Below are 18,077 nucleotides of genomic sequence, written 5' to 3' on the forward strand. Positions count from 1 at the left end.
ACGTGACTTTCAGCTTACATCCCCGAGGTTCTGAGAAACCACAGGAGGCTGAGACCTAAAGGGAAGGTGCAGAGGCTCCGAGAGGAGAGGCAGAGAAAGTGGCAGAAGGCGGGGAGGAGGACAGCGTGCCTCCGGACGGGCAAGAGCCGGGAAGCCAAGACCATCTCGGAGGGGCAGAGGAGGGCAGGGGAGAGGAAGACAAGCAAGACAGAAGGCAGGCACACCAAGAGCGCAAAGGAAGCTGAAGAGGCCCTGGGAGCCAAAGGACGGGAGCCATGCCCCACAGCTCTGACAGCAGCGACTCCAGCAGCTTCAGCCAGTCTCCCCCCCCCAGCAAGCAGGTAAAGCGGGGACCCTTCCCCAGCTGCCCTTGGCCGGAGACTCCTTTGGGGTGGGCCATGTGTGGGCAGGAGGAAGGCCACCACTGGCATTTTCACAGTGCACTATGGCAGGGCTTTCTAGGAACGGCTGTGGGGAGAGGAATGCAGGGCTGAGCCCAGCGCCAGGAGCCCTGGCCACCAGGCTGGCTACAGGTGGAGAGAGGGAGGTCTGGTTGCCTGGGCTATGCCAGGGGCAACTTGGGGGGTCGGGACCCCGGCACGGTGGGCCTTGTGATACATGCCAGGCGTGGATGTCGGTGCTCCGGGAAGGAGCCTGAGCAGCCACCTCCTCGCCATGGAGCGGGATGGCTCAGGGGCAACCGGCCTGCTTCCCCCTGCTGTGGACAGCCCTTGGAAAAAGCCCCCAGAAAAGCCCTGCCACTTTGGGGCTGCCTTCTTCTCATTCAGCCTCAGAGGTTTTTTGTCTCAGTAATGCTCAACAGAGGGATTTTGTTTTGCTGCATGGAGCACCTTAATAGTAGGTCTTTCCCTGGCAGATACCGAGACGAGTCTGAGGAATTTCCACTGCCTTTTCTGGCTAAGCTTTATTACATCCGTCGCTTGCCATTTCTCTAGGGCTGGAAATGGTGGCAACCTGAGACTTTGCTCAGAAACCTTGGGGATGATCAGGGCAGATGATTTTTGTCTTGCAAGCAGGGATGGGGAGGCATCCTGGTAGAGAAGGGAATAAAGCACAGGGGTTGCTGCAGGATAGGGTCTGGGCTTGGTGCAGGATGTGGGAGCTGCTGTCTCTGAGACATTTGTAGGATATTGAAGGCAAGGATAAAAGAGGTTCAAAGAAAAGAAAAGATCTTGGGCGGGGTGGAGGAGGGAGAGGATGTGGACAGACTGATGGGCTGGGAAGATAACTTTTGTGGCTGAGTTTTGTAGTCCTGTGGAGAAGTGGTGGTGTGAATGTTAGAGAGTCCACAAAAGAGGCAGCGCAGTATGAAAATAGAAGATGAAAGAGTCTGCGTGACGGTTTCAACTGTCAGAAGGCAGCAGCAGGACCCGATCTCAGCAAAGAATGGCTGATGCATGAAGCTTGTGACCTGGAGCCTTGGAGACCTGTGTTCTCCCCTGCCCAGGGGGCTCAGGAGTGTAGCAGTCAGCACTGCAGGTGCTGCTACCAAGGGACTCCAGAAAAGAGCAAGCACAGAGATCAGGAGCTGCAGCAAAATGAGATCTGGGGAAAACCCAAAAGCTCCAAGACTGTCTAGTTAAACTAAGCAGGGGTCACATTGCACTGTAAAGGCCTGCAACAGATAAAGCCTGAGGGACAGGGGTGATGGAGACGGGGAAGGGATGAAAGGAGGAAAACACAGGCTGAATCTCTGGAAAGATGGTTTAGCCAAGGAGCTGGAATTTCTGCAGTGCCGTATGCCTGCGGAGAGAAGGGGAAGAGAAAGCTTCCTGTTCAAGGAATTTTAAACTGTTTCTGTTCTGAGAGAGGTCCTTACTCTGGTCCCTCAAGCCATATCCCAGGCCCGTGTCTTGGTGAAGGGGAGCGGGTCATTCCCCAGCCACGCTGGGATGCCAAAGGGTATCAGACTGGCCCCTCATAGCAACGGGGATGCCAAAAGCATCACACATCCCTGGGGTATGGCTTTATCCTGGTGCTGAGGGTGCGTATCCCATGTCCTGTGCCTCAGTGGGGTTATCTGCTGTGTCCCCTTCCCACCTACTGCTCTGCAGGGGCAGGGTGAGGGAGGGGATGCCCCAGCACTTCCATGCCTTGTTTCCCTAGGACTCTTCTGATGACATGAGGAAAGTCCAAAGGAGGGAGAAGAATCGCATCGCTGCCCAGAAGAGCCGCCTGAGGCAGACCCAGAAAGCAGACACACTGCACTTGGTGAGCACTCCCACCCTTCCCTGTCCCCAGCGCTGAGGGCTCACATAGAGGACAACGTGCTTTTCCCCTGGGGACTCGAAGTGGAGATGCTCAGTTGAGGCAGGACAAGAAAAGTGAGGACAGGGCAGGATGTAGGAGTCTGTGCTCACAGCAAGAGCACACAGCCCAGGATAACTGCCAGTGAAACATTCGGTTTTGCAGCTAGTTTTGAATCCATCGTTATCTTTCAGTCTGACAGTACCGATTTCCTTTCCTAACCTCTTCTGACCGGCTCACTCAGAAGCTCTTTGAAAGCACAGGCTCACCCAGGCTGGCTCTCCCTGGATTTGTGCTTCGCTGTCACTTACACAGCGGCATAAAAGCATACACAGATGCTTTTCTGAGACGGTACTTTGAATTAATTGGTATGGATGATGGTGCAACCTAGAGTGAAATGGGCCGTCTCCTCTGGCTTGTTCCCTGAGATGCTACACAGTGTAGATAAATACTAATAATTTTTAAATATTTTTAAATGTCTTCATGGTAGTCCTTGCATCTCTTTCTCCATTTAAACACTGTACAGCACCTGGAGGCTTTTCCTGTTGTTTAGCATGGATTTTCCCCCTTTTGGTTTCACCCTGCTGTCCCAATCTCCTCCTGTGGCACCATTGGCACCCCTGAGGCTCTCCCCAGTGTGAAGAATTAGGCGTCTGCTTTTCAGAAGGGATGGTCACTTCTGGCTCTATGTGTTTGGACGGGAGTGTGTGATCAGTGTCGGAGCACAGGGACTGGGCTCCTTGGCATTTCATGTGTTGGTAAGTGCAGTCCCGTGTGTTTTGGGCCACTGGTGGGCAGGATGCAGAACACGCAGCCTGCACTGGGCACAGAGCATCTTTATCCCTGCGCTGGGCTTGGCTGCCCTTTGGAAAGTTGTAGTCAGGCTTTTGAAAAAAACATCCTTTGATTTAACAGTCTTCATATTCCCCAGGATCCCTGTTTTTGGGAAGAATTCTTGAGAAGCCAGTCCTAAACCCTCCTTCCTTACATAATGCCCTCAGTCCATGGTTGGAGCTGGGGTTGAAGACAGAGATTTCACTCTTTGCTCAGTAGCTGATGATCCTTCTAGAGCTGACATGGCTCTAGGCCGATTGCATTACATCTGCCAGCAGCGATGGCTCTGGGCGACTGTGCATGAGAGGGGTGAAAGGACGCCCTTTCCTCGAGGACAGTGCTCTCTCCAAGGTAATCCTAGAGGTAGAGAGGAGCTCTGATCCTCCCCCAGGAAAATCCTGCCTAGCTGTGCACCGAGAAGAACTGGGCTGCCCTTCTTAGAGCAGATGACAAACCACTTGCTTACCAGATTACTGCTGCTCAGCTAGCATTGATAGCACACGTTCCTTATCTTCCCATGGGGATGGGAGCAGGGGGGCTAAGCCCAGTTTGGGTCAGACAGAGAGGATCGTGGCAGGGAGCTGGAGAAATGCAGGCAGGCAAGTGGAGGATGGATGGTGAATTTTTGCTAATGTCTTTCTAATTCCTGGCGGACAGTGACCCCCTGCTGCTCCTGGGCTCATTCCCTGGCTGCTCCTTGTTGGCTCTGCACCGTGGACTTTGCTTCTCTGATGTGGTTCTGCTCAGAAGAGCATGGCTCAGCTTGAGCTATGGTGGTATAAAAGGAGCCTGCAGTTCCATCTGCCCCAGGGCTTTGTAGCTCTTGTTTTGAGGGGAATGAGTCATGGGGAGGCTGGGGCTCCCTGTGCCTGGTGATTCCCATCATCTCCCGAGTTCAACAGCAGTCATAATTTCCAAAGCATTTAGCGTCTTCTGAGAGATGCTCGTTTGCTGTGCAAACTCCTTCTCTGACAGCCGCTGTCACCGCTGGGTGCGTTTCAGCCGGTGCACGGAGAGCGGGCACTGTCAGAAGTCAGCGCTGCAGCAGAGGGGTGGCAGTTTGCTTTGCCAAGGTAGTAGTGCCGCTTTTCAGCGCTTCAGAGCGCTGGGTCCTACTTTAGCTGTCTTTGCTGACTTTGCAGAGCCTGCTGCCACATCCTCCCTCCCTCCTCTGGTCCTGCCCAGGCTGCTGGCTCCATGGTCAGCTGGTGCCTGGGATGCTCCAGCCTAGAGCTGGCTGCACTTCAGCAGCAGTAGAAGCAGCAAAGGCTGCAACGCTCAGGATCGTCGAGACAAGGCTGAGCGTCGTTACCAACACCTTTGTTGTTATTCTCATTAATAACAGTATTAATTCAGTTCTTCTGAGGCCTCGGTTTCTCTTCTGACTCAAGCATCTCCCCTCCTCCTCACCGTGCCGCTGGTTTCCCCGGCTGCTAGCAGGAAGCAGTGAGTCTTTTCTTTCCAGGGCAATGACAGGTTTCCTGTGGCAGGTGGTTTTCTGGTTAAAGACGGCAGTTATTGAGCGCGCCCTCCCCCCGGCCGGGTGGCCCGGGAAGCGTGCCCCGGTGTGCGTGAGAGGGAGCGAGAAAGCCTGGGCGGGAGCACATGCCACAGTCACTTCTCGTAAGCTGGGGTGCACGGCTGGGCCTGCCAGCATCGCACCCGCGCCCAGCCTGGCCGCCTGGGGGAGGGGGGGCTTGCCCAAGCGCGGCTCTGTGCCGAATTTACCAGAAACATGTCATTCTGGAACCTCTGCGGGGCATAGAGGCGCGACGCCGCGAGCCCTGTGTCCCCAGATCATCCCTGTGGCTCCTGCGCTGAGGAAGCCCCCTGTGGTTTTGTCTCCTCAGGAGAGCGAAGACTTGGAGAGGCAGAACGCTGCCCTGCGCCGGGAGATCAAGCAGCTGACAGAGGAGATGAAGCACTTTGCCTCGATGCTGAGCTCCCATGAACCGCTCTGCTCCATCCTGACGTCCCCTCCACCACCTCCAGAAGTGCTTTACGCCACACACTCCTTCCACCAGCCTCACATCAGCTCCCCACGCTTCCAGCACTGAGCCAGCCAGCAGGACGGCAGCCTGCCAGCTCCACTGATGGCCAGAAGCAACATTCTGTGGGGCTCGCTTTTCCATCCAAGGGAGAGAGACGGACGGACGGGCGGACGGACGGACACCCCTTCTTAAAGTGTGTACTCTGAGTCACTTGCCAAAGACTTGCTCCCTGTGCAGAAATGGCAGAGCCACCGGGAGGCATCTTTGGGCAGTTTCCAGCTTGGATCCTGGGAAGAGGAGGCGTTCGCCAAAGGGCACCAACCCCCTTCCCCGGTGCTTGCTTGGGGACGCTCACAGGAGCGTGTGGCACTGGCAGCCTCCGTGCGAGCAACTGGCTGCGGCACGCAACAGCTGGAGCTCCAGGGAAAGGAATGGGAGTGGGGGCAGAGGGGAAGGTTGGGGGCCACAGAGTACCAGAGCAAAACTGGTTTATTTTTGTAAAATAAAGATTGAAAATGCTTAACTCTTTGTTTCCAAAATAGGACCTGAGCTGCTCCTGAGGCCTGGCGTGACACAGTGAGGATGCAGGCAGCAGGAGGGGAGAGCTTGGAGTCCGGGGAACAGCCCTGCATATGCTGGTGTCTAATCCAGGGCCAGCAGCTAGAGCCCCACATTTAGAAGGGGGGCCCATGTGCATGCGGGCAGGCTGAGGAGCAATGTTTTGTGAGGTGATGGGGTCCTTGGGGTACCTCCTTGCTGCAGGGCTGGACCTGGCTAATGAGTCTGATGTAGCATCACAGATCTCTTCCCTGCCGACCCCCTTAGCTCCTGTGGCCGATGGCTACACACATCTCCGGGTCTTGGTGGGCTGTTGGAGCCTTCAGCTTGACCAGCAGCACAGCTGGGAAGGTGCATCACAGCGTGGAGGGGGGTGGTGACGCTGTGCTGGAGTGCACAGGGGAAGCAGGACCTAGCGGGACCATTGCTCCAAAGCACCCTGCTGTAAGGCATGTAGCTGCAGCCTACACTTTTTCCTCTTCCCCACCAGTTGCAGCTCCACAAAAGGCTGCTGTACTACCTCATGCATCGAAGCAGCTGAAATCTGAAAGGTCAGTGAAGAGCAGATTATTTCTGCTGGGTCTGGTCACTTGGAAGCACAAGCTGGTCCAAACAGACCTTCTCTGCATTTAATGCCCCACCAGCCAGCCTGTCACTAACACCCCATCAGCCAGCAGTCTGCCTGTCACTCTCCCTCTGTGCACAAGGCTGAAGCCCACCGGCCAGTGCAGGTCCTGTTGCTAATGCTGGGTCAGGACAGCTGCCATCTCCAAGTAGCATCAGCTGCAATTTTTTCAGCACAGGATACCACAAGCAGCGCCGCCAACGTGGGCAACATGCCAACAACTGAGCTAAATGGGCCCAATTTGCAGACACCCTTCTTTCAGGCACAATAAAGTAGCGTATTTCCAAATGGGTTTTGGGCCATTATCATAGCCCTCAACCAGCTGGGAAAAGTCTGCGATGTGCTGTGCTGTCCCCATTTTCTCTCTCTGGTTCGCGCTAGCAGAATGATAACCAAACACTGCCATGCCTCAGCAAGCTGTCCTCGGGAGAGGCGCAGGTAGCACTGCCATTTCTCCTGCCACAGGCTTGTGAATCTCCTGTCGCTAGCATGGGAAGCATCGTGGCCAGGGATGCCTGGTGTTAGCACGTTGGCCTGGGTGTCACCACCCTACAAAAGCAGCGCTGAGGCAACGGGTGATGCAGCTCTGCCCCCTGCCCCGAAAGGGATGCTCACACATAGGGGAGGAGAGTGGTTATTCCAGGTGGGCAGCTGGGTTTCTGCATATAGGACATACAGAATACATCTACGGGCAGCAAAATGGTTCTAGGCACATTCACAAAAAAGCAGCAGGAACAATTTCAGTGTATCTTACACCACCCCTTTCTGCTAGATCTCACACCCAGGCTTCACTTCATCCATTGGTCCAATGACCAGTGCTGCAGATTCCCCACACAGGCCATGCTTTCAGCCCAGGCTACAAAGGCCGTTCCCAAACTGCTTTTCTATGGGATTTGTTCCTTTAAGCCTGGGAGAGACAACCTGCTGCAGCTCTAAAGAAGCTTGTTTTCATAGGCTCCACTTCTGCTCCTTCAGCTTCTGGTGGGTTTCCTCACAGATTTTTTCACTTGCTGTTCCTTAAAGCTCTGATGCTCCCATGCTTCCTGGGTTACACAGCATCAGAGAAAACCAGCTACTGCTGCCTTGCTTGGGGTTTGCTGTGCAGGACACTGCAGCCTCATGCTCCGCACTGGAGGATGCAACAGAGCCCCGGCAAAGCTTGCACTGACTTAAAACACAGCATTGCCCACAATAATGAGAAATCTCCATCCTTGCTGTGACCTTTGTGTTTTCTCACGGCTACAAAATGGTAAGCTTGGTTTTAGTTGCAGACGGAGAAGGTCCTACCCTGATGTGTATGTATCAGCTACGCCTGCATAGACACAAAGCCACTATTTTTGTTGCAGAGCCATCGAAGTCTGAGATCCTGCAGGCTGGGTGGGGTTCTGTGTAATGCCCACAGAATTGCTAGACTACTCACTGGTAATGTCTCAGCTGCGACTCAGAATGAAAATAAGTGGTAAATGGTGAGACTGGGAGACGGGTTTGCAAAAACATCCTCTCCAGAACCTAAACAATATTCTTGGCATCAACCAGTTAAGATGCCTTTCCTCTGCATGATGCATGGCTGGCTGTGAGCTGGAAGGCCTCCAAGCAGTGTTGTGGTCAGCCGTTTAGGCCAAGCACTGGGTGTATGTTGGTGCTAAGGGAAGCATCTTCTAGTCTTACTCCTCTCTGCCCCAGTCTTGCCCTCAAAAACCTGATCAAAGAAGATGATCTGCATGTTTCAAGCGGTTTTTGACCTCTCAGTTGCTTCTGGTGATTGTTCGGTGTCTCAGATGCAGTGTCTTTTATTTAAGAACGGTTCCCCTGGGCGACCGTCTTTATCACCCAAGCAACAAGGGACAACATATCCTCTCAGGGCCATCAGCCCCTTTCATCCAGCCTCTGAGAAAGAGATCTTTTCCTGAGGCTGTTTGCGGAGCTGCACAAGCTGCCTGTTCAGGCTATGCAGGGAGATTCCCGCACTTCTACGCAGGTGCTGCCTCTTGCTTCCCTTTCCCAGGCTCCTGGCCCCCACTCAAAACTCCTCCAGGCAACTAGTTTTGATTTCTAAGTAGCCAAGTGCTTGTCCTCTGGTGTGGCCCTCACTGTTGTCAGCAAATGAACTGTTAATGAACTCAAACGAGGAGCAAAGGGCAGGGCGGTGTACCAGGGCAATCACCCCTGATTGCTTTCGATTGCCTTCTCCTACTTGCACTTCCCTTTGATCTTCATTCCCCCGGCATCGGGCATTTCTGAAATGTTGTGTGAGTATTATCTGGCCATGCCCAGCCTGCAGGAGCACCGTGCTGCTCGCTGCTTCAAGGGAAGGGGGTGCTTCTGGACACGCAAGGGGAGAAATGGGGTGATGGCTGCGCCTGGGGCAGCTTGTCCCTACCCACGCGGGGTGTCACTGCTTTCTGTCGCACCGCACGGTCCCCCACTGAAAAGCGCCTGAAAGCAGTAAAGGGATGAGGGCTCGCAGGAGGCTGAGAGACTCTTTCCGAGCTGGGGAAGGCCGGGTGGCGAGGCAGCCCTTCCCTGCGAGCACAGCCTGCCGACACTGCGCCTGTGCTGGCCTCTGCTGGGCAAAGGCTCCGCTCCCGCTCCCGCAGCCGCAGCGCCCCGCTCCGCGCTCCCGGTGGCCGGGCTGCTGCCAGGGGCTGGGAAAAGAACCGGGAGCCTCAAGGTTAACGTGCGTGGCGGCAAGGGCTGGGTAGAGCTGCCTGAAAGGGCTGTCCGGGTCCCAGCCACCCCAGATGTGGGGCGGCGAGCTCCCTTGGCCGAGGACCGTGTAGCTTAGGCAAGGGGCCGGTCGTGCCTTGTGGTCCTGGCACGTTTGCATTGCTGCGTGAGGGTGTGGGGGGGCTTGGTTTGGTGTCCCCCACCTTCCCCAGCTCCCTTGGGGCTTGCAGAGCTGGGTGCTGGCGGTGCCGGGCTGGATGTGGGGACCGAGCACTGGGTTAAATAAACACAGACCTGGCCGCAGCCCTGGTGAGCTGTAATTGCCTTTACGGACACCTGTGATGAGAACGGTGGGTTTCAGCATTTTGATACCCAGGAAAGGTTTTATAAAAGCACTTGGGCTGGATTTCTGCCTGGCAGTCTTGTCACAGGGGCTCTGCTGTGGGTGCATCCTGGGCAAAGCCAGCCGAAAGCCCGGTCGCCTGGGGCTGGGAGGGCAGTGAGGGCGGGTGGAACTTGGCGCTGCGGGGGCACCTGCCATGGGCACTTTTCAAACCTCAGTGACCGTTGCTTTTACATTTACTTGCTGGCTGGTGTCTTCTGTGAGGGCAAAACAGAGGTGTGTGGCAAACATCTGTTGATATGATCAGAAGGTAGAAATGGGAACCAGGGGACATGAGAGTTACGTTTTCCTTTACGGCCTTCACTGCATCTCAGTACCTCCTATGGATCAAGGGAAGCTGGCAAGTCTGTGTAGAAGGACAGCAAGTCACAAAACATGGAGGGTGCAGTAATTTTCTCCCTTTCCATCCCCCTAAAAGGACATGCTCAGCACTTCACAAGCACTCAGCATCAGCATTTCAGGGCTGCTTCCATGGTAAGATAAATAAAGATATGACATTTGGTGCTGACTTAAGCTTAACGTATCTCCCCAGATGGGAAGCCCAGGGCAATCTTTTATGCCTGGTATTCCCTTCCTGCTTTGTCCTTCTCAGCTCAGCTGCAGGCTCCCGATGTGACAGGTGCCAAGGTGTGGAGACACAGAGCGAGCCCACCCAGGGGAAGGTACATTCATCCTACTGAATTGGGCTGTTATGATTCCAGCTGTCATCGCTATGATGCCCTCCCTCTAAATTGATTCATATGTGAGTTTTCTTTCTTGTGGGACAGAAGAAGGGGTAATACTCAAACACAGTATGCATAGAGCCAGAAGAGAAGTAAAGGCATGTCTTCAGTTCGGCAAAGGACAGACTAAGCAGCTCTGTTCCCCCTTTGCTGTGGCTTCAAAATATTTATGCACTTGTTTGCAAATCCTGTCTCAGAAGTCACTTCTGTTAGTGCTGCCAGCCCTGCATCAGCAGAGGATAATCTTCTGCATACTGAACCAAAGCAGCAGCCCACAAAAGAGACGCTCTCTCTGCCTCTTACAATGATCACAGTGTCCAAAGCAGCCCTTGTCATTACAAGAATGCTGTCTGGATGCTAATATTTGAGCACACTGAGATCAAAGAAGATCAGGAATCACTGCTAACAGGCAGAGTATTTTTATGAATCGAAAGCTGGAGAGAAGAGAAAATGCAAAGCATGGCATGAAATGGCGAGACTTTCTCCTAGCAAACAGCACTGTGCTTGCTTTGTCCAGGTTCTTCTTCTGCCGTGTTGTTGTTGCCTTATTGATTAATGATCTGGAGGGGATTTGAGCAGTGAGGCAGCAATATGTGTATACATAAAGTTTTTTAGGTTAATCAAAAATCTACCTAACTAAACAGTAGGGAATGTATATTCATTTCTTGCCAGGGCAGGATTACAACCAGTGCGTTAAGGTTACTACACGAGACTGTAATTCTTCTTGCAGCTGAGGTTGCAGATGCCAGCTGCTAAGAGTCATACGGCTTCAGAGACATCCGAACAGAGAATGCATGTTCCTCCTAATTCCTGTACCAGTTCTGCACTCTTTCCTAAGATGCAATCAACTTTTCTCCTCTCACAACAGTGATGGTATAGTGCCCTGGTCCCCAGGACTTGTCCCAGGTTTGTCTTTATTGCTGCAAGGTGAGTGGGAGAAAGAAGAGGAACATGCCCATGTTCAGCAGTGAGCCATGCACATTTCCAGCATTCTTTAATTATTAATTAATGCCAGCTGCAAGCATTAGGAGATGAAAAGCTTTTTTTGTGTCATTGGCATGAACTGGTATGACTCATTGAGATGGAGGCTGGAGGATGCTGAGTAAGAAGGGCATATATACTTCGAGCTTTTGGTATTTGGGGTTAATCTGTGACCCTGATCTGGTCTGGGGATGTAAATCTAGACTGTGGCTGAGTTTTGAGTCTAGCTGGCTCTTTTTTTCACTTCTTTTATTCTGAGCTGAGTGAAGAGATCTTTGTGTCCCATGTGCATGCCTGGTGCGCAGCAGAGGAGTGAGCTGGGTTTGCTCCAATGGCAGAGCAAACAGAGCCTATGCATGGCTCTCCTCACAACTAGCTGTATCTCCGCAGCTTTTCATAAGCAAAGGTTGAGAACTGGGCTTAGATGCTCAAGCAGTGCAGCAGGCTAACCACAGTCACACAGCTTTTGGATTAGAGCTGGTTCTCATCCGGCCAGATCAGAGCACGGGGCTGAGTAAGTTAATATCTGTCTGCAGAAGGCCACGCAGAGGTAGTATAACCACCCTGTCTCTCGAGGGCTGTGTACTAACCAACAACGGCACGTCTGAGGTACCATGGGTACAATGGCTCTTCCATGCTGCATGCTCCTTTGTTACGGCCTTTTCTGGCTGCAAGAAGGCAGCTGAGAATATTAGCACCTCAGCCATGCCGTCCCATGTACTCTTTGCAGTTCAGACCTATATGATCCATCCATACAAACGTTAAACTTCAACTGGACAGAGTTAAATTAAAGCCATTGCTGTGTTAAAGCCAGGCTTTGAACGAGGAAATAAGATCTGTGAAGAGGTGGTAATTCAAGCTGCTGTTGGGCAAGCCCTTGCAGCTAAGGTTTGAAGGTAGTTAGGACAGTTGCATTGACAATGGTCCTGCCCCTGGCAGGGCCACAGGCAAATCACCTTAACTTTGTGTGCCCCCGTTTCCCCTGTAAAACAGATGTAGTGATGCATCCCCAGTGAAGTTCTCCGAGACCTACACATGAGATATGCTGAAAGGATGCAAAACATTATTTCCCTTCCTTGAGTTATGCTTTTGAAAGGCCTTACACTTTGAAGAGGCTAGGTTTGGTGCTCAATGTTATCCTCCCCCCACACCCCAGCTTTGGTGGTTCTGATGGCTGCAGTCTTCTCTAGATGAGATTTTAGATGGTGCAACTAAGCCATCACGTTCTGCGTAGAGGAAGGTAATTCTTGCAAAATTTTGAATGCTGTCAGAGGCTGCGTGGTGCACCACAATAAATGTAGTTGTCCATCATTGTGCGTGGCCCCATACCTTTACACAGGAAAAGTAACAGGAAAGATTCATGAGGGTTTAGGCTATCAAAAGAATCACGTATCTAACCCACAGCAATACACTAACCCGCTGCATTTATAAACGTTACACCGGGTCCTGCGTTCTGGCTGCTCCTGGGATGCAGAAGCTGTAGGTGCCAGCAGGGGACTTGCAGCCCGCCCTGCTCCAGTGGCAACGAGGTGGCCTTTGTCCCACCGGGCTGCCCTTGCCAGCCCATGCCGCACCGAGTGTCCCCAGCTGTGTATCCAGTGTGACCAGAACAACTGGGTGGCTCTGCCAGCTATGCTAGTCTTGCCATTTGGTCTAGTGATACAACTATCTCACTTCTGAACATCTCCACTAAAGCAGTTTGGGTGCTGAACCCTGTATAAAACATTCTTCCTCCACCACCAAAGACCTTGTGATCTCCCCTGCGATGTCTGTGTGTGGGATAGACTGGGAGGTCTCCTGACACCTCTTCTAGACCTTAATCCTATCAGTCAAAATGGGATAGACCACCTGAAGACCTGCACTAGCTAGGCCTTCTAAGTGCCATGGTGAGATTTAGAAGCACAAAACACAATGCTGTGAGCTTGAGAGCAAGGGACGTCCTGTGACCCTGGCAGCTTACACACTTCCCATTTAGAGGGAACCTAAGCATCCTCTTAAGTCTCTGCAGGAACTGCGTGGCCAGAAGATCCAGTAACATTCCCCAGTACCTGCTTTTCCCTGGCAACTTTCACCCTTTGTCCACCTACTCCTTGAACTTCTGGTCCAGTGTGGGAGAGAAAAGGCATCAAGTTATTATTCTTTTCACAATAATTTTCTAATATGCCTCCTGCACACCTTCCAGGCCAGTTCCCAGCCCCCATTTGTTGTTGCCTTGCTTGTCATTGAGGCCTGTTTCCACCCACTAGAAATCAGAAAGCTGGGTTACCATCGCCTGCATCATCCCTAGCGTTTGTATTTATTGGGTGTGCTTTCAGAAAACCAAGCTTGTTCCAAGGAATGTTCTTCAGGCCTTATAGAACATAAAGGAATTGCATGTACTCATTGGTCATAAAGGTGGAGTATGTTCCAAGAGTGTCAGAGGTTGGATTTCTTGAGATCAGTAAGGAAGCCAGAGATGTTAGGCTCTATCTGATGGACTGTAGCATTACATTGTACATTTGTACATATGTACAAAAACTGTAGCATTTGGCCCTGCTTCTGCCTCTGGTTTAGTGCCTTCCAACCTCACAGATACTTCTGGCGACAGGATCCTGTAACCTTTTAAGCACTTGTGTCAGTCTCCATGTAAAGGAGATTTCCCTCTAGCTTTAAAATCCACTTCAAGGGGTTGTCCTGAAATATAAATAATTTTTCATGGCTAAGAAATTTTTATATAAAGACGCTCTGATGAGGGAAATCCAAAAGCAGCTGTGGTATTGCTTCAAGAAGGGAAAGAGGCTCTTCTGAGTAGAAACAGATGCAGCAATGAAGAAAGAAAGAAATGCAAAGCACAGGAGTTCTATTTCGGTCCAGAAACTGGCGAAGGATATAAAGGGGCGATTGAACAGTTCACATAGTCAGAAACAAAACAAAACAGCCCTGAAATGAGAGGAGTTCTGGGAAATGTGGGCCTATAGGTAGGAAAAATACTTGACTAAATTGGCTTTGGGGGAGCCAGGCTTGCTTTCCCACCTGGCTCATGTTCACTTGACAGGCTGCAGGCACCAGGGGCTGGGAGCTACCTTCTTCCACCTACTTTCAGCTGTAATTTCAGCAGGGTCTGTGTTTTAGTTGTTTTTGATTCACCGTTTGCCTTTTCTGATAGGACTAAGACATTGGTTTAGTGCGAACAAATGCACCTTGCTTGGCAGGCTCTGGCTTGCTATGGACTTTTTGTTGGTGATGGGCAAAACTGAGGATTTTCCAGAGAAATTTATGAGCTGAAGGTGGGACTAAAACACAGCTCAAGATGACAAACTGCTTCTGACTCCAGTTTGGAGCAGGGCTGGTGGGAGGCAAAGGACCCAGCGTATGTTTCTTATTCCTCTCCCATTTATCTAAAGATTTTTCGATGTGTGTGCTTTTTTAAGTCACATGTAAAGAAATTTAACTGTTCCCAGTTTTCCTGATGTATGACAATGTCTCCTCAACTCCTTTATTTTTTCTGCATACTCTTTCTGCTTTTTCTTTTTCTGTTATATCCTTAGAGTTCTCAGACTAAGCAGCTGTTGAACCATGACAGTCCTTTTCCTGCTCCATTTCACCTCTGCACTCTCTGTACTGCTATCGCTTACTGCATTCCTGATACATTTAAATCACAAATCTATTAGAACAAATTCCTGTTCTTTCTGTTGTCTCAGGACAGAACTTGGAGTAACTTCGGGTACCTAACCTAATAATAAGTGGGACTGAAAACCTCTTTTCTGGCTTTTGCTTCTGAATTTGCCTTTCCTGTTTATTATGTAAAAGGACCATATTATGGTTATGTTGTACTGTCATAAGCATCCCAGGTGAGGCTGGAGGTTTGCTGGCAAAGCTGCGGCCTGAGGAGGGGGAGTAGGAAGGTTTGCAGCTCTGCCCTGCGGTGCTTTCAGCAGAGCACATAGGGAAGGCTGCGCTGGCTCTGCTTGTCTCCAGCTGTGCTCCTTGCCACTCTGCTGGGAGTAGGAAACACAAGGGGGTGACAAGAAGTGAGCTCTGGGAGGATATACAGCAAGAACCACTGAATTTGCTCCTCTGGGAATAATTTATCCAAAGCTAAAGTGTCTACTTTTGCTCCTGGCCGTAGTCAGGTGGATAGCTGAGGACAGCGTTCCACAAAGTAAATACAAGCCTGAGAAACTTCACTTTTTCATTCTCTGACCCCAGCCTTTGTTTCAGGAGTATCGCATCCCAAAGACAGGTCATTGCTCCCATTTTTCCAAGTGAACTTTGAGCTGTATGTTCAATGCTGGAAGAGAGCTGAACAGCGCTAGCATGTAACCAAGCCCACATTTTAAAGCTCATGCCGAGTAATTGTACAATTCAGATAACACTATGTTAATTAAATGAACTGCAGGTCATAAGTGATCTCCAGGCAGGAATCCATCAGTGTGGTACATTGCTAAAGAGGAAAACAAGAGCTGACTCATTAACCGCAAGATCCCCATGAGGATGAAAACAAACATCACTTTTGGCTTTTGCTTCAGTTGCATTGAGATGTTTTGATTTTGACTTCACTGGATGTTTTCACTTTGTAGTGTGCCATGCCATGAAAAAAAAGTAATAAAAAAATCGGGAGCCAGCTCAAATGAAACCCAGGTTCATCCTCCGGGTGCCCACCCTGGCATCTGGCTGGGTCAGGCACTGCTCACAGGCACACGGCCTGCACCCAGGACACGGGGCTGGGGCCGGTTGTGTCCATCGGCCTCTCCCGCCCCGGGCCTCCCGCTCCCGCCCCGGGCCAACCGCTCCCGCCCCGGGGCCGCTCGGCGAGGCCCGGCTGCGGCGGCCGTGGGGACGGGGCCGCTACCCCCGCTCCACAGGTGCGGCGGCGGGGCCGGCCGTGCCCCCGGGCGGTGGGAGGCGCTTCCCGCCCCCATGCGGGGCGGGGCGGAGGGCAGGCCGGGCCGGGCCGGGCCGGGCCGGGGGCGGTGGCGGCGCCTCCCCGCGCGGTGGCAGCCAGTGAGCGCGGCGGGGGCGGCCGGGCGGGGTTTCCCGGCCAGGTGGGTGCCGGCGAGGAGCGGAGCCGGGCCGGGAAGGGCTGAGCCGGGCCGGGCCGGGGGCCTGCGCTGGCGGCATGGTGCGGCAGGAGCCTGCCGGGGCGGCGCGGGAGGCCGCCGCTGTCAGCGCCGAGGTGCGGCTGTCCCGGCGTCGCTGGGCCGTGCTGCTGCTCTTCAGCAGCTACTCCCTGTGCAACGCCTTCCAGTGGATCCAGTACGGCAGCATCCACAACATCTTCGTGCGCTTCTACGATGTGAGCGCCTTCGCCATCAACTGGCTCTCCATGAGCTACATGCTCACCTACATCCCCCTGCTCTTCCCCGTTGCCTGGCTGCTGGACAGGAGGGGCCTCCGCCTCATCGCCCTGGCCGGCTCGGCCCTCAACGCCCTGGGCGCCTGGGTGAAGCTGGGCAGCCTGAAGCCGCACCTCTTCCCCGTCACCGTCCTGGGGCAGGTCATCTGCTCCCTGGCCCAGGTCTTCATCCTGGGCATGCCCTCACGCATCGCCTCCGTCTGGTTTGGCCCCCGCGAGGTCTCCACCGCCTGCTCCATTGCTGTCTTCGGCAACCAGGTAACGGCCGCTGGCCTCAGCCAAGGCGGGGAGGGCGGCAGGAGACGGGCAGGGCCTGGAGGGCGGCAGCGGGGACGTGAGGCGCAGGCACAAAATTCCCCTTGGGAAACTCCTCCGGCACCTGGAGGGACGCAGCAGGGGCTGGCGGTGGGCCGGCACACCGAGGGCAGCGGGGCCTCAGGCTGCGAGGCTGGGGGCAGCGTGGGTGCTGGGTACGGCTCTGGCTCTGGGGAGTGTGTGGACTGGGGGTCTTCTCCAGTGCTGCCCTTCTCCTCCTCCGTGTGGGAATCTCCAGGCCAGGGCTTTGGTTCAGCGGAACCATGGATGGACTGGAGGGGAATGTGTGGTGCTGGGCAATGGGCTTTAGGCAGAGATTCCTGTAAACCTCCCATCTGCGGTGGCATCTGGACTTGACACTGCAATATCCTCCCACTGACGACAAGATGGGACGAAGGAGGTTAGCTGTTTGCTGAAAAGAGTTCTTGTGACTGAGCCTTGGGGAAAAAGAGCTTAAGCACTATCATACCTGCTAAAAAGTAGGTACAGAGTTTCCACAAGCAGTTGCTTTGGAAAGAAACAAACCTTCCATCAGGTTAGGACGAGGCAAGCTCCCCGAGCACTCTTGTATCAAGGTGGGTCAGGGAGGCCAGCAGCCCGCAGTTGCTCAAGCTGTGGTGGGCTTTTCTTGTAGCCACCTAGTGCTCAGAGGAGATAATTTTTTCCACAATTTTGAAAGGACCAGGAAAAGAGCTTCTTGACCCTTGCACCAGAACACCCACTCATCCCTGTTGCATGAAGCAGACAGGCCAATAGTGTGATGCAATGGGGCGTAAGCAAAGCAAGTGTGGCTCTGCAATGCTGACGCAGAGATGAGGCAAGCAGAACCTGGCCTTAGCTGCTAGGCTGGACCTGTGCCCCTTGCTTTGAGACCCGATATACTACCCTGCATATATCTGTGCACCATCCTGGACCATCCTTGATTCAGCCTGTGTGTGGCTGCTATTCGGATTGCAATGTTTTGCAATTTGGGTAGTTTCTAGTGTGTGGTCCTTCCTCACAGATAACTGTGTGCAGTAGGTTTGAGGTCTCCTTTGCCCACATTCCTGGGTTTCTGTATTTATTTAAATACTGCTGAGGCAAAAAGAGGTGAATACTCGGAGACGGTACTTGAAGAGCTGAAGTTTGTGGAACAGCACTAGGGAATTAAGGAGACTGGTTTACATCTTTTGGAAAGAGGAAGCATGGTTTACATCTTTTGGAAAGAGGAAGCATACTTCTCTTTCTCTGCATGAATCTACTTTACTCTTTGCTCTTATCACCCAGCCTAGTGGGCTGGTTTTTATGTGTTTTAAATGAGTTAGTGTGGAAGGCATTTAACTTGGCATGAGCACTCTGCTGATTTAGGAGTAAATAAGTAACTGAGCATTTTGCTGTC

General features: G+C 52.7%; 2 protein-coding genes across 6 annotated transcripts in view; both read left to right on the plus strand.

Moving 5' to 3' along the window:
- On the plus strand, positions 1-5,557 carry BATF (basic leucine zipper ATF-like transcription factor). The gene is made up of 3 exons (XM_037396163.1): positions 1-341; positions 2,128-2,232; positions 4,953-5,557. The coding sequence occupies exons 1-3, from the start codon at positions 276-278 to the stop codon at positions 5,157-5,159; spliced, it is 378 nt and encodes a 125-aa protein (XP_037252060.1). The 5' UTR covers positions 1-275; the 3' UTR covers positions 5,160-5,557.
- Positions 5,558-16,042: 10,485 nt separating this feature from the next.
- FLVCR2 (FLVCR heme transporter 2) overlaps positions 16,043-18,077 on the plus strand; it is a 41,499-nt gene continuing 39,464 nt past the window's right edge. For 3 of the 5 annotated variants that reach the window (XM_037394699.1, XM_037394702.1, XM_037394700.1), the window contains exon 1: positions 16,043-16,642. In XM_037394699.1, the coding sequence (XP_037250596.1) occupies positions 16,148-16,642 (495 nt within the window). In that variant the 5' untranslated portion in view covers positions 16,043-16,147. The remainder of the gene's footprint in view (positions 16,643-18,077) is intronic. The other 2 variants (XM_037394701.1, XM_037394703.1) reach the window with 2 other exon arrangements.

This window comes from Falco rusticolus, chromosome 7 (assembly GCF_015220075.1).
Source record: "Falco rusticolus isolate bFalRus1 chromosome 7, bFalRus1.pri, whole genome shotgun sequence".
Classification (NCBI taxonomy): Eukaryota; Metazoa; Chordata; class Aves; order Falconiformes; family Falconidae; genus Falco; species Falco rusticolus.

Coding starts and splice junctions, on each gene's coding strand:
- BATF (XM_037396163.1), top strand. CDS start 276: ATGCCCCACAGCTCTGACAGCAGCGACTCCAGCAGCTTCAGCCAGTCT. Junction 342..2,127: donor CTCCCCCCCCCAGCAAGCAG/GTAAAGCGGGGA, acceptor TTGTTTCCCTAG/GACTCTTCTGATGACATGAG. Junction 2,233..4,952: donor AAGCAGACACACTGCACTTG/GTGAGCACTCCC, acceptor TTGTCTCCTCAG/GAGAGCGAAGACTTGGAGAG.